At 40.5% G+C, this 15,729-nt stretch overlaps 1 protein-coding gene across 1 annotated transcript in view; it reads right to left on the bottom strand.

Annotated features, from left to right (window-relative positions):
• The window catches only part of GRID2 (glutamate ionotropic receptor delta type subunit 2), a 368,933-nt gene that overhangs the window by 266,865 nt on the left and 86,339 nt on the right, over nucleotides 1-15,729 (bottom strand). The window contains exon 6 of the mRNA XM_088660515.1: nucleotides 8,902-9,021. Coding sequence (XP_088516641.1) covers nucleotides 8,902-9,021 — 120 coding nt within the window. The remainder of the gene's footprint in view (nucleotides 1-8,901; nucleotides 9,022-15,729) is intronic.

Here is a 15,729-nt window from a genome sequence, read left to right on the forward strand (position 1 = left end):
AGCTATCAGAGGTGGGACTGGCACACTGGGTGGGTCAGGAAAGTAGGTGCCAATCAATCACTTCCATATGATTGGGCCAAATCAGGGCAAGGTAATGCACAATCCAGCTGAGTGTATGCCATGGGAAAACATTCCTCTTCAACCAAGCCTTTGGCTGATTATCACCTTGTACCCTTTTAAATGTGTTTGTGAGAGGTAGTGGGGGTATGGGAGACTCACTGGTGTGTTCTTGGTTTTGTTTATATTATGCATTTTGTGTTTTTTATCTTGTATTTTTATGTTGTGAAGCACTCTGAGATCTACAGATGAAGTGTGGCAAACAAATTGTAATAATAATAATAATAATAATAATAATAATAATAATAAAAAATCTGAATTTATACGAGACAGACTCATAATTTCATATATACAGATGTCATCTAAAAGTATGCATTTCTGTATTAACAAAAGTAAAACTCTTTTGCTGATAGAAGACATATATGAAGACATGTTAATAAAATCTGTTGTATCCAATTTCAGCAATGAGGTTACTGTGATCAAAGACCAGCCAATGTGGCACCTGCTAAGTGCCATATGTCTCCAAAAATAGTGACAATATTTCCCTTGTTTAATCACCAACACTTTGATTCTGTTGAAAGAGTCAAGAGTACCACTTTCCCCTTTCTTCATGAGTGTTTACTGCTTGTTCCTAAAAGCTTTTTTTATATATAACTCACTTCCATTTGTACAGTAGGAGAATTGACTACCAATCAATTACAGCACTAAAGCACTTTAACAGGGCTTAATGAAGTGCCCTCAATCAGCAAGGAGCGTAATAATCTCAAAGCCACTTTAGTTCATTCAACAACGTAATCCCCGATCCAAAAGTCTTTACACAAAGAACAATGACAGAACATGACTTTTAAGGATTGGCAAGCAAGGCCAAGCAAGAGTGGCAATAATAGGTCCATGGTTCTCAGACCCTGAAGTGTATGTCCTTAAGTAGGTACAAGGACATTCTTGCAGTATTCCCTGAAATTGCCATGAACCCTAAGATTATCTCTGTTGCTTGACCTTGGACATTTCTTGGTACGTTTTGGAGTTTCAATGTCTGTGAATCTCTGGTGCTGTGGTGAACTTTGCTGTATTCATTTTATCTTCTGCTGCTGATTTTATACTATAGTAGGATTTTGAGACACATTGGATTTTGGATTTTTATTGCCTTGTTTTGGTATTCAGTTATTGCTGTTCACTTTAAAACACAATTAAAACTCATAAATTTTAAAAACCCTGTTACTGAGAAGCAGTGACATTGGGGGAAGGGAGGAAGAGACACACAATCATATGGTTTTTATCATCCACTCCCAAAGACTTGAGCAAAAAGATGTATTTTGTCATTAACTTGTCAAATACTCAGTAGTTCTTACACAGAGCACTGAACCATGTCTTACGGAGACACCTCCCCCCCCCCCCCGGAAGCATGATAGTAGCCAATTTTTGCACCCTTGAGCTCTTTCCCTTCCTACATCTCATGTGGGAAATCTAGATTAAAATCCCCACTGAACCTCATGGCTTCCAAGTCCATTCACACCATTATTGCAATAATTCATATGATAAGCAATAATGCACTCTATTCCAAAGAGTGCTTAAGAAATGATGTGTTTTACATAATGATGCACAACAGTATAAGAAGTTAGTTCTCTACATTCTGTCACACCCTGACATGACCATGGAGCAGAACCTAGGGTGGGGCTAGGCAAATGAAAGGGTACGGCTATCCACATTAAATCAAGCTTGACTCTTCATGTCACCAAGGGCAAAAAGCATGATTAGTCCCTGCCTCAGTGATGCATTCTTTTGCTTTTCCCATATGGATGCCACCCCACCCCATTCTACAGGAAAAGGTAAATTGTTGTATTTGAGGATATTATTGAAGTTAGGGCAAAACCCTCCCCCAGTTTCCCACTGAAAGTGATTAGTGTTTTCCTAGCAAATCACACATACACACACAGTAATGGGAGACTACAGCTTGGACACATCCCTGCAGCATCTAGTTTACAAGAGTAGGAATGCTGAAAGAAACATGAATGGTTTCTCCCCCTCCTCTCCCGGTACATTTATTTTATCTCCCTTTCCCCTTGTTTTATTTTCTGCAGCACCGCTAGCATACAAAAGGGTTACTCCTGAGGGTCACCTGCTTTGTTGCCGTTGTTCCTTTGTTTGTGGGTCTTGTTAGTCTTGTTATTTAGAGGCATAATAGTTTGTATTTCAGTAGTACGGAACTGGGTGGGTGGGGGGAGCACACCACTCCAAAAAGTAAATGTCAAAAAATACATACCAACCAAATGTCAAATGCCAACCAAACAGATGTCAAAACACCATGGCATTCTCCATTCAAGCATTTGTTACTGCATAAACTCTCACCATTATATATCGAAAAGGCGAGTCAGAATCCCCCTGCAGCTCATGTTGAAACATGCAAAAGCCATTTGGCATGGGCTGAGCCATGAACTGGCAATGATGAGCTCCTTGCATTCCAAGTACCTGCCATAGGCAGTCTATTGTGTAGGAACCATCTGCTACCTGTGGGAAGCCTGGTTAGAATGATAGTAGAGGATGATGTGTTTCACAGCTCCTGCACGACACACTGAGTGCCTTGGGAACAATAGGATGCGAACATGATCATGCCTTCATTTGGCACTAGTTTGCAATCTCAGCATGTGTTTGAGAAGTCTCACGATTTTGTTTTCCACATCAAAATCCCCCCCCCCCCGGAAGCCAATACATGGCCATTTCCCCATACACCTACACCAAGTGGATGTGGGAATTGGCTCTCAAGAAAAATGGTTGATATTTGATAACAAAAACAATAAGACAAATGGAATGGTTGTGTACTCTACCCCTAAACTAATGCTTTTTAATGCTTATCCTTAGGGAGAACTATATCTCATGTGTGGCACTAGAAGGTCTGATTCTGTCTTCAGCCACTTATGTGGAATGTGGGTACAGGATATGCACAATGAGATGAGAGTTAATGACTCTGCCTGTTACAGGAAGACAACGCAATGTGGAAATACATGCCACTCTGCATCATTGATTAGTGGGGGGAAAAGAATGTCAGAGCGTATGGGATATGATATGGTCATTTTGCTGACTTTTGTCATGACAGCTGCAGAAAATGATACACACCAGTCCTGTAAGAGCCACAATGTGGGATTAAACTCAGATGTCCCTCAAACATGGCACAAACGCCACTGTGACTGACCGCATCTTAGGTAAGGACTCTGCCTTGGGAAAGATACTATTTTTCAGCACAAACTCCACATTATATAAAGTAAAAATGATAGTGATCTAATCCACTGGTTGATGAACAAGACTACAGAACAGATATCACACAAAAATGTAAATAAATACATAAAAAGTCTTTTTTAAAAGTGATAGATATATTCTCAGAAGTATAGGTACAAAATCATAAGTGTGGTTTCTAACATATAAAAGCACATATTCTTAATTTATATATACCTATATTTCTTGTAAAATGTCTGTCTGGGTTTAGTGTGCAGCTATATGAATTTAGTGTGGTTGCTGACCTTGAGCCAGACATCTTGGAGAGTGAAGTCAAATGGGCCTTAGAAAGCATTGCTAATAACAAGGCCAGTGGAAGTGATGATATTCCAGCTGAACTATTTAAAATTTTAAAAGATGATGCTGTTAAGGTGCTACACCCAATATGCCAGCAAGTTTGGAAAACTCAGCAATGGCCAGAGGATTGGAGAAGATCAGTCTACATCCCAATTCCAAAGAAGGGCAGTGCCAAAGAATGCTCCAACTACCGCACAATTGCGCTCATTTCACACGCTAGCAAGGTTATGCTTAAAATTCTACCAGGCAGGCTTAGGCAGTATGTGGACCAAGAACTCCCAGAAGTGCAAGCTGGATTTCGAAGGGGCAGAGGAACCAGAGACCAAATAGCAAACATGCGCTGGATTATGGAGAAAGCTAGAGAGTTCCAGAAAAACGTCTACTTCTGCTTCATTGACTATGCAAAAGCCTTTGACTGTGTTGACCACAGCAAACTATGGCAAGTTCTTAAAGAAATGGGAGTGCCTGATCACCTCATCTGTCTCCTGAGAAATCTCTATGTGGGACAAGAAGCTACAGTTAGAACTGGATATGGAACAACTGATTGGTTCAGAATTGGGAAAGGAGTACGACAAGGTTGTATATTGTCTCCCTGCTTATTTAACTTATATGCAGAATTCATCATACGAATGGCTGGACTAGATGAATCCCAAACCGGAATTAAGATTGCCGGAAGAAATATCAACAACCTCAGATATGCAGATGACACAACCTTGATGGCAGAAAGTGAGGAGGAATTAAAGAACCTTTTAATGAGGGTGAAAGAGGAGAGTGCAAAATATGGTCTGAAGCTCAACATCAAAAAAACCAAGATCATGGCCACTGGTCCCATCACCTCCTGGCAAATAGAAGGGGAGGAAATGGAGGCAGTGAGAGATTTTACTTTCTTGGGCTCCTTGATGACTGCAGATGGTGACAGCAGTCACGAAATTAAAAGACGCCTGCTTCTTGGGAGAAAAGCAATGACAAACCTAGACAGCATCTTAAAAAGCAGAGACATCACCTTGCCTACAAAGGTCCGTATAGTTAAAGCTATGGTTTTCCCAGTAGTGATGTATGGAAGTGAGAGCTGGACCATAAAGAAGGCTGATCGCCGAAAAATTGATGCTTTTGAATTATGGTGCTGGAGGAGACTCTTGAGAGTCCCATGGAATGCAAGAAGATCAAACCTATCCATTCTTAAGGAAATCAGCCCTGAGTGCTCACTGGAAGGTCAGATCGTGAAGCTGAGGCTCCAATACTTTGGCCACCTCATGAGAAGAGAAGAATCCTTGGAAAAGACCTTGATGTTGGGAAAGATGGAGGGCACTAGGAGAAGGGGACGACAGAGGATGAGATGGTTGGACAGTGTTCTCGAAGCTACGAACATGAGTTTGACCAAACTGCGGGAGGCAGTGGAAGACAGGAGTGCCTGGCGTGCTCTGGTCCATGGGGTCACGAAGAGTCGGACACGACTAAACGACTAAACAACAACAACAACATATGAATTTGTGTACTGGTGTATTTTATTATTATGTCCAAAAATCTTTCCTTATCCCCATGATACTATATATCAGTCTTTAAGCAATGGAGTATACTGTACACTGCTTCTAAAATATGAAAACCGACAATTGTGATTAAGAACCTCAAAGCATTGACTAAACAATGTTGTCCAATATGAATTTGAGCTTTGAAACATAAGGCACATTTTTTCCAGGCATGTGGAGGCCAATTTGCAGGTGCTTGCTCATCACTCATTGACTTCCGTTTCAAGTAATAAATTAAATAAATTAATAAACTAGTATCAAGTGACAGTAATAAACATGTGATGACAATTACATCCAAAGGAATGTTGAAAAATGTGGTATTATGGGAAAAGGATATTGTTATGAGTATTTCAGAAAGTCCCAGCTTTCTATTTGTGAGTGGGTTCTTTCATCCTTTCCTCTAAAGGGAAAAAAACAACATCCTTTCCTCTAATGGAAGAACTTGCTCTCTTCAAGAACCTGTTGCAGTGTTATTTGACCTCTTCAACTCCCACATAAGACTGAAATAATTGGTAGAGGCGGATGTTGGAGAGGTTACAGCAGTGGTGAGATTCCAGCTATGATATGACTGTTAAATAATTCACAACATTGGATATATTATATCTGATATCTTAGAAAACATAGAAGTTTATCTGGGACCATTAATATCTAATGATGCTAAAGAATTCATAGTTTAAGGAAGTTTTTAATGTTTGAAGTTTTATTCTGTTTTTAGTCCTCTGTTGGGAGCTGCCCAGAGTGGCTGGGGAAACCCAGCCAGATGGGCAGTGTATAACTAATAAAAATTATTATTATTATTATTATTATTATTATTATTATTATTATTATTATTCCAAATGATAATTGTGTATTGATGCGGTTTCATTAAAAATGAGAAGTCTCATAACTTCTGCATTGTTTCTAAATGGCTGCATAAATCATAGGAAATTGTGAGTTTGTTGAAACTCAAACAACTTTAATTTAAATTGATCTTCAACTATAATTTATTATTTGCATGCCAATTTCTAGGAAGGTCCTAATTTATCATATCATATCATAAACTCATAAAGGGAACAAATGCTATTAGCCTTATACCCACACTCTTGAAAGATAACACATACACCCCCACCCCTATTTGCAAGGGCTGCTTTGGAAGTTCTGCAGAAACTTCATGTATGAAGTATGCAGGGATTCATACTTCCTCTTCCCATGCTTCTATGTCCTTATACAGTGGTGCCTCACTAGACGAAGTTAATTCCTTCTGTGAGTCAATTCGTTTTGCGAAAAAATTGTCTTGCGAATTTCATAGGAATGCATTGAATTATTATTATTTTTTTGCCCATAGGAACGCATTAATAGAATTTCAATGCATTCCTATGGGAAACCGTGATTCGCTAGACGAATTTTTCACAAAACGAATTCGTCTTGCGAGGCAACCTCCGATCGCAAAACCCATTCGTCTAGCGAAAAATTCGTCTAGCCAGGCATTCGTCTAGCGAGGCACCACTGTATTAGGAAAGTGCACAGCTCTCAAACTGGAATGCTGGAACATAGGAAGATCACACCACTGAGTTCAGTAATGACTACACTGACTGGCAGCAGCTTTCTGGGATTTCACAAGGGTTTCTCTCAGCCCAGCGGTGGAGCTTCATGCTCCGCCACCAGGGGCGGAGAGCAGGCACGCTGCCCCCAGTGACGTGGCGCGCGTTCTGGAGGCGGGGCACGCCGTGTGCAGTGACAAGGCACACATTTTGGGGCGGGGCGGGCAGCGGTGATGGTGCCCCTGGGATTGCGTCACTCGGAGCGTGCCACCCCCACCGCCCCTATCTTCCTACGCCCCTGTCCCAGCCCTACCTGCAAAGCAGTTATTTTACCACTGAACTATGACATGCAAATAAACCCAAAATGTAAGGAAAAGAAAGTATGAATCACTTATGCCACTTCTTTCACTGCTTCTAGATAACATGCCAAAGAGTCCTCTTATTTTCAATTGGTGACATTTAAAATACAACAAACAACTATAGCAACCTGACTTTTCCAGATTTGTTTGTTAAGAGAAGGCAGTGCACGAAGACCTCTGAGCCAGAGCTTTATCTACATTTTGTTTTCATTTTTAAAAAGGGCTAAAAACAAAAAAAGATGCCACAAAATGCGATGTGACCAAAATTAATTTTAAAAGTCAGCAGTTGGACCTGCAGAGAAACAACAAGAAGTAGTATTTCAAGGCTGCGGGTCGACATTTCTCTTTCAGCACTTTCCCCCTCGTTTTTTTCTATTTTCCCCCTGCCATGGCATGAAAATAGATTAATGATGTACAGCAGAGTTCTATTGACTTTGCCATCACCCCAGGCCACATTCCCATTTCTATGTATTCCAAAAATAAAACATGTAGTGTGAGCACACTTGAATGAGAAACGATACTGTTGCACATCATGCAAAGAAATCCCACTGCTTTTAATAATAATTTTTCAGCTTGGCTATTACGTATTAGCTTTGGCTTGCTGGATAGGGATGGCTCCAAGAAAGAACATGTAATCAGTCTTTCTTTGACCTAGGAGATAATGTGTGTCTAGACATTCTGCACTACCTCAGATCACTCTGGAAAAATAGCTGCTAAAGATGAAAACACTAATATCATCTCAACAGGAGTTTCCCCTCTATAATCTTTCATACCATCTTAACTAACCTTAAGGTACATTCTGTTTGTCCTTTGTAGTGTAAAAGAAAAACTTGGGAAAAATGTAAAGCTAAGTTGTTCCTTTCAGGATTGAAGCAATGTGTGTGTTTGGGCAGGGGTAAGCCTAAATTTCGGGCTCCTGTGAAATCATTCCTCTAACTTCCATTCTATTAGAGTCATTTCTAGAAATGCTATCATTTATTCATAAGAAAATGGGAGGCTATCATACTAGAATACATAATTTTGAGAGGATTTTCTGTGACTGTCAACTTCTAAAAATATAAGCATCTCATCACTAGCAAACCACCAAGATATTGCTGCATGTATTTCAATGCTGGACAGACTGGACTGAAAATGCTGTTATAGAACAGCAACCTTCCACAGGGGAAGCTGACCTAGGAATGTGTGGAGATGCCCACATTTTGGAAAGCCTACTGACACCCTTTTTGATCCCCTTGAAATCCCTTGGATGTTTTGCTTAAGTGGGCACCTTTGAATTCACCACAACATTTTACTTTCAGTGAAGCTAAGTGCCTAACATCAAATCAGACCCTTTTGTAGATCCCCAGATATTCTGGGATTACAACCCACCCATCCCAGCCAGCATGGCCAATGGCCAGGGGTGGCAAGAATTGCATCTAAAGAGCCACAGGTTCCCCACTTCAGCTTTAGTCAAATAACTCCAAAATGCTATTTAAAAATCAGAATGTAATATATATCTGTATCTCCATCCGTACAATAAAACAGCATTATCACTTACATGGCAGGGGGAGGGGGCTGGATTCAACAAAGTTTTTGCACTAGCAGGTGTCAGTGCAATAAGTCCCACTAATACAGTGGGTCTTCTCCCCCTCTTTTCCTCCCCCTGCCCCAGTGCCATCAACGAATCTGCTTGAATGGGTTAAGTCAAGAGAACCCTCCAGAACTGTACAGGGTGGGAATCATTCTTTATGGAAAGCAGAAGTGCTGACAGAACAATCTCCTTAGTGCTAAATTGAATTAATAGTAGGTTACATATTCTTCTTTAAGGAATATTAAACCTTTTCAACACAAAAAGAAACCACACAGACAAGTAAGAATTAGGAAATCTATTCTCACCTTGCGGATGCCTCTGCTAAGTTCTTCTCCATAGTTGGTACCCAAGATTTCAAAAAGGACATTAGGATTCCCACCATTTTCTGCAAATTCCAGTTCTCCTGTTAAGCCATTCACTCCTCCCTGGGTGCACAAAAAAGGATGAGCATAAAATTCAGACATAGCCATGTATTAATTTCTGCAAAATATAGGTTTGCAATAATTGCAAATGTGAAAAAGTTTAAAATGGCAAAATTTAGCCACACAGTTCACAATATTGTTGCTCCTCCCTTTATGTATGCATGAACTTTTTAAAGAGTAAGGTATTATTAGTCATATTTAGCAAAATTAAAAACCTACTATTAATTCATTTGTAAAAGTAGCAGCTCAGATTATGCCAGGTTTTACAAAGGCCAAGGTTGCTAGAGGAAAGCAAAGCACTTTGCAAATCCTAACCATATCTGCTCAGAAGTCATTCCTATGGAATTCAGTGGGGTTTATTCCCAGTTAAGCACGGTTTGGGACACAGCCTCACAATCTTTACTCTGGGCAATGCAAATGTTTCTAAATGGAAAGTCAAATTTGGCAGAATTAGGGAGTGACATTTTCTGGTAGATCTTTCTTCTCAATGCAAACAGTAGCTTGGTCACTTCGAAACAATGCCTTCATATTAGCCATTCCTTCAGGCAGCTGGAACTGTCTTCATTAAAAAACTAGAAAGGAAAAGAAAGGCAGTGCCATCAAACCACATCTTCATGGAATCTTGGACTGTGGGTCCCAAGGTAGTCTTGCATTCCAGTCTGCACCTGGGCCTGATCAGTGTGGCTCAGGCAAGACCACTTTGAAACCTGAATTCAGTCGAACCCATTCCACTCCGAACCCTAGGCTTAAACCTGTCCGTGCAGACCTCCGAGGACTCATTCTGTTATATCAAACATGGGAGAGCCAGCTGTTAAAGCTTTAACTGACTGTATCATTTGAGAATGCTGATGGTGGTATCACATGCTCAAATGCTTCCCCACACATATAGAAAACTAGTACACCACAGACAAGACTAGGCTAGAGCCCTTCTCCCTGATGCACTAGCTTTCCACATGTAGGGAGCTTAGACATGCCAGTGGATCTAAACTTGCAGTCACTTCTGTGTTTTGAAGAGAGATGGTTTCCAGAGGTTTGTAATACATGCTTTTGAATCAGATCTGTCTCATCTTTAAATGTCTTCAGTGCAGTATAGAAAGGATCGCACAGTACAGACTTTGATAAGACACTGAACATAAACACAAGGTTAGAATTTTTGCCTTCCTCAGCTCATTTTCTCCCTAACCTTCCCTAAACCTCTCACCATCTCTTAGAAAAATAAACATGCTCAAGATAGAAACTGCAAAAACAAAATGACTGCATTGTGTATTTATTCTCTATCAGTGTCTTCCATATCAAATTTGCCACATCTACAACCCAAAACACAATTTTTCTTAGCCAAAGCCTAATCGGCTAGCAGAAAAATCAAGTCTTGGCTTTTCCGCTTCATAAATCACCATTCTCCATCACTGACAATAAGGAGTCTGAAATCAGAATGTAGCCGTCAGAGGCATGGATGATGCATGAGGCACTAGGAATACAGCTTCTGCGATTCCCCTTTCCACAGGGCACATGAAAACTTGCTTTTTGTCAGTAACCTAAACAAATGTGACTGGGAAGGTCGGGGCGGGCGTGGGGGGGGGCGGGACGCAGCCCAATGCAATACTGCAGCATCATTTTTCTTTAGCTTGTATTGTTGCTATCAGCCTTACTTTAATAATTTACATAGATTACAAATGGAAATTGATATTTTTTCTAGCACTGCCATTATTTCATATTACCGACCTGTTCGCATATTCTTGAAGTGTCTTTACTGACTAATGGGAAAATTGTCAGAGGTTTGAGTAATGGAAAGAGTTGCCCCCCCCCAAAAAAGAAAGAAATATCTTGATGGATTCCAATTTTCTATATAAAAAGAATGCTGTGGCATTTATTATGGTTCCTGACAATATTTGGATCTGCATGTGTTTATTTTGGGCTCAAATGGTTATTGTGACCAACATTACTTTTACTAATTTTGCTGGGCTCGTATAGAATTTAAAGACGATGTAATTTGCATTGGCCATTTCCTCAAGCAGCTTCATTCATGGGAGAACAGAGATACACGATGGGAATTTGTAATAGCTTGCAGTGATAGAAAACGTTTCCAATAATTTCTCACATGCAAGGGAGGAGAAAAGCATATATACGTGAAAAAAGTGTCCCATTTGAAGTCCAAACAGGACACGGTGCACTTTTCCTTAAAAAAAAAAAAGGACGATCACATTATTATAGGGGTGGGTGGCAACCATACCCCAGGACTGAGTTTGGCAGTTTTAGAAACAGTGAGCTTCAGTACCTCTGACTGTATGAAGAAGCCAAAGCTTACAGAATACAGAATCCATTGAAACCAAGAACCCCAAATGTGATCATCAAAATCAATGATTCTTTATATTGCATAAATCAAATTGTAGAGCAGCAATTACTGAATCATAATCAGCTAATTAGAAGGGATAATGTGGTAATGTGGTCCACACAGAACACTGCAAGTTGGTGGCAATCTTCCATCTATTTTAATGATTCTGGATCACACCTTACTCTCTAATGCAAGTTAACTGCTTGGAAAATTGTAGCTTCCTTTAACCAAGCAGCAATATTGTATTAATATTGAAAATGGATGACCTCTTTATTTGCAAGCGAAGAACCACATTTTGAGGAGCCCAATTGATGCTCTGGAAGATGGAGAGGGGAGGGGTGGGGGGGACACAGAACCACAACAAAGATTTAGCAGCTGGAGTCACACATTATGTGCTGTGCTTTACAAAGAGGCAAAAAGGTCATGTCTAAACTGTGAACTCTTTATCTGTCAAATGCCGAGGGAAAATTAGCCACAACACCATTAACAAGAGCTATGTCTGAACCTCTACAAAGCCCAATTGCTATTGTTTATGTGGTTCAGACTCTGTGGGTTTCCAAAAGCTAAAAATTGAAGGAGAAGCATTAAAAACCAAAAGCCCAGAGGTAATAGTTTGAAACCAGAAAAGAAATTAGAAATTGATTATTCTCACTAAGGAGCCACAACCAAAGCTCAGCCCAGAATCTAGCCAAGAACATGTGTGAATCGTTATTGCTGCCACCCGGAGTTTTATACACTTGGAGATCTAACCTTAAGAGCCACTTTTATCTATCAAGCACAATTCTGCTGCAGCTTATTTCAGAAGCAAAATCCCCCCCAGGTAGATCTCTCTCCTCCCCACCCCAGCTCTTTGAAGTGATTCACACACACATTAGAACAATATATAATATTCTGCAAATTTCATATCTAATATTGTCAGTTGAGGGACTTATTTGGATTATGCTGCCCTTATGAAAAAATCAATTTATTTCTCATCCTAATTGAATTCTGCTTGATGTAACCTGTGTTCTGGGCACAGAAAAAGAGAAGTATAAAAGTGTGTGGCTATTATTTTGCTTCACTGGGAGTAGCAAATACAATGGCTTAAAAGAAGTCTGAAATCCTTCAGTAGACAGATGGTTTGCCAAGAGTGACTGGAGGGGCCAAAGAATGGGAGAGCCTTGCCAGATACTAAGGGTGGGGAAAGCATCTGTGCTTTTAATATTCGCGTGGCGAGACCTAGTTAGCCTTCCAAAGCAGTAGCAGAACTTCAAAACTGTTCATCACCTGAGCACTTTTTCCTGTGGAAATGCAAGTGGGGAAATTTGTCTTAGGAGAGGAATAAGAGATTCTCTTTATAAAGAATAGGCATCCTGGGGCATCGGGAAGAAGGTGGTAATTAAAGTTTTCTGGTTCAAAGTAGAGATATATCAGTCCATTTCTGGTCCATGTCACTCACGTGCATTCAATCATAAGTCTGTTCTGTCCCCTTTTCACATTAATCTGCATTTTTAATTTTTAAAAATCTGCATGAAAACCTGCATTTAAATAAGTGTGTGTGTGTGTGTGTGTGTGTGTATTTGTATGCATATATTTGTATGCATTTTTAAATATACTTCTCTCAAAAGACACCCTTCAAAAATGTTTTATCTAACAATATGCATATTTTAAGTACATTTTAATAGTTTTTGTTTGAGCCAAGTACATTGCAAAATTCAGAGAAGTGTGAAGTCCAGAAGAAAGCTACGGTATGTACAGATTACATCAAGAGATGAAAAGCAGGTCAGTTCATATTGAAATCCGCAAAGAACAAATGCATCAAGAGCCTGTTGTTCCAAATGCACTTGCATAGGAGCTACCATCATAGATATCCTAAGGCATTTTGGTGTTTGGGACAGACGATCCAAATAGAAACCTCAGGTTTGTTAAAAGACAGTCAGTGCGGCAAGGGGATTGGAGGGAGAAACAGGCTTCAACTCCCCACTCAGTCAGGAAGCTCACTTAGTGACCTTGGGCCACTCAGTCTCTCAAACCTGACCAACCTCATAGGAATTGTTGTGATGGTAAAACAGAGCCGGGAAGAAAAATGTACACCCCTTTGAGCTTCTTGAAGGAAAGGTAGGATATAAATGTAATATTAAACAAAGATAAAACATAATTATAGACAAAATAATTGACCCTTCGTAGTTGTAATGACACCTTGAAATTTGCCAACTGAGGACAGGTAGGATCAACCTGGCTGGCTGCTACTACCCAATGAGAATCAGCCCACAAATTTTGTCCTCCCTAAAAGAGGGCACGTGTTGCGGTGAGACCTGGAGACTGACCTCCTGGTTGTGGGTGGGTCCATTCGATAGCCACAACACCTGACTGGTAGGTCCCTCATTGCTGGTTTTAATCTGGCCAATGGGGTGCAGTCTAAATGGATCGAGGGACCTATATAAACCCATGCACGTGTCCCAGAGCTTCTTCTTGCCGCTTGTGCATCAGAACACCCACTCACCTCTCCCTAATTTTAGGGCATTTTGTGATTGACCTTGCTATGCCGTCATGTGTCGTCTGTCGTTGGGACAGGGGAACGGCAGGAATTTTTCCCACTTGGCTGATTGGCTGTTGCCATTTGGGTTTCGCCTGCCGTGTAGCAATTGTCACAACTTGTAAGATTGTGGATAGGCACTGGTTCATGTGATAGGGATGGGAGAACAGTCTCACCATCCCTATGTGAAGGGTATTCAATTAAAGGAATCCATGGACTCTACTTGGTTTGGTCAACCCCCGAAAGGGGGTTGTGCCCATGACTGAGTCCAGGAGAGCATCTGGGGAGTGAACAGAGTCTGTTCCCAGGCTTTTCACCTGCCTCAGGTGTTCACCCTTGGCTGACCTATGATAGAGCTCTGGGTCAGCGCTACCTGCAAGGGTGAAGGGAGCTAGTCAAACCAGAGCCTATGCAACCACTCACTTTTATGTAATCAATAAAGTTGTGGCATAAATTCTGCCAAAAACCAAAACTAAAATTGAGTCAAATGTGTCGTTATTTAGGGGGGACGTCTCTGGGTCTGAACATGCAAATCGTAATATGATCAAGGGAAAGGAGTATGAAATAACTACAGTCGTACCTTGGTTTAAGTACGCTTTGGTTTGAGTACTTTCAGTTTAAGTACTTCGCAGACCCGTCTGGAATGGAATAATCCACTTTCCATTACTTTCAATGGGAAAGTTCGCTTCAGGTTAAGTACGCTTCAGGTTAACTACTCCGCAGACCTTCTGGAACGGATTAATCCACTTTCCATTACTTTCAATGGGAAAGTTTGCTTCAGGTTAAGTACAGACTTCCAGAACCAATTGTGTACTTAAACCGAGGTACCACTGTATATGCATTGTTGACTTCTCATGGTATCATAGCTGCCAAGTTATCCCTTTTTTAAAGGGATTTTCCATCATGCTGAATAGGCTTCCTCGCAAGAAAAGGGAAAACTTGGCAGCTATGCATGGTATGTATAATTATATGTGTTATTTAATTGTCAGTGTAGACCATAGAAAAAGACAGTTACATACTGTGAGAACAATCAAGTGCAAGTATGAGAAGAGTGAATGGCATATAATATCTCTGTAGTTAGTTTTGTGAGGTAAATACTGCAGCTCACACTTGTAGGCCCATATTATAAAATTGTGAATCTGTGGCTGGTTTCTAGATGCTGCCCTTAAACACACACACACACACATTTTAAATATGTATGAAGGGAAATGAAAACACTGTAAATCTGTAAGTTCTGAAATCTCCATACCTTCTGAACTGTTCAGAAGAAATTCCACTACATCCTTCAAATACAAAAAGGTGTTTTGTTTTTTCATTTTGTCTGGCCCTTATTTTGTGCTGCTTTCACATTGTATCTGGCTAGCTATTTCTCTTTGCGTTGCAAGGGAGAATTGCCTCACACAAATTAATCATTACTCTGAGTGACTGCTGCAAGGTGAAAGGATGAGTTTGTTTGTTTGTTTTATTAATCATCCCCTTTTAAAATGGCAGAACATAGCAGGAAATGTTAGCCAGGCTGACAGGGCAAAGGATTTCATAAACTCTGGAGTGCAAAATTATCATGCGTGAAAGTGGGTTGATGTTGCATTGCAGAAAGAAAGAAAGAAAGAAAGAAAGAGAAAGAAAGAAAGAATTAAAACAGACAGAATGTAGCCAATAGCTACCTCCTCTTACTCCCGGGCTTTTAGATGTATCCACACAGGTGTCAGGGACTGGCTTGATGAGGAAGGGTGGTGGGTGCCGCTTGCCCAAGAGACCCCAGGGAGGACACAGAAGATGACGTCTTAGATTGTGGATCATGGTGGTAGGACACTGAAGAGCAACCTGGGGAAGGGACGAGTTGGGAGGTGCTAGAAGCAGGAAA

The sequence above is a fragment of the Zootoca vivipara genome, chromosome Z1 (assembly GCF_965207765.1).
Source record: "Zootoca vivipara chromosome Z1, rZooViv2.hap1.1, whole genome shotgun sequence".
NCBI classification, from domain to species: domain Eukaryota; kingdom Metazoa; phylum Chordata; class Lepidosauria; order Squamata; family Lacertidae; genus Zootoca; species Zootoca vivipara.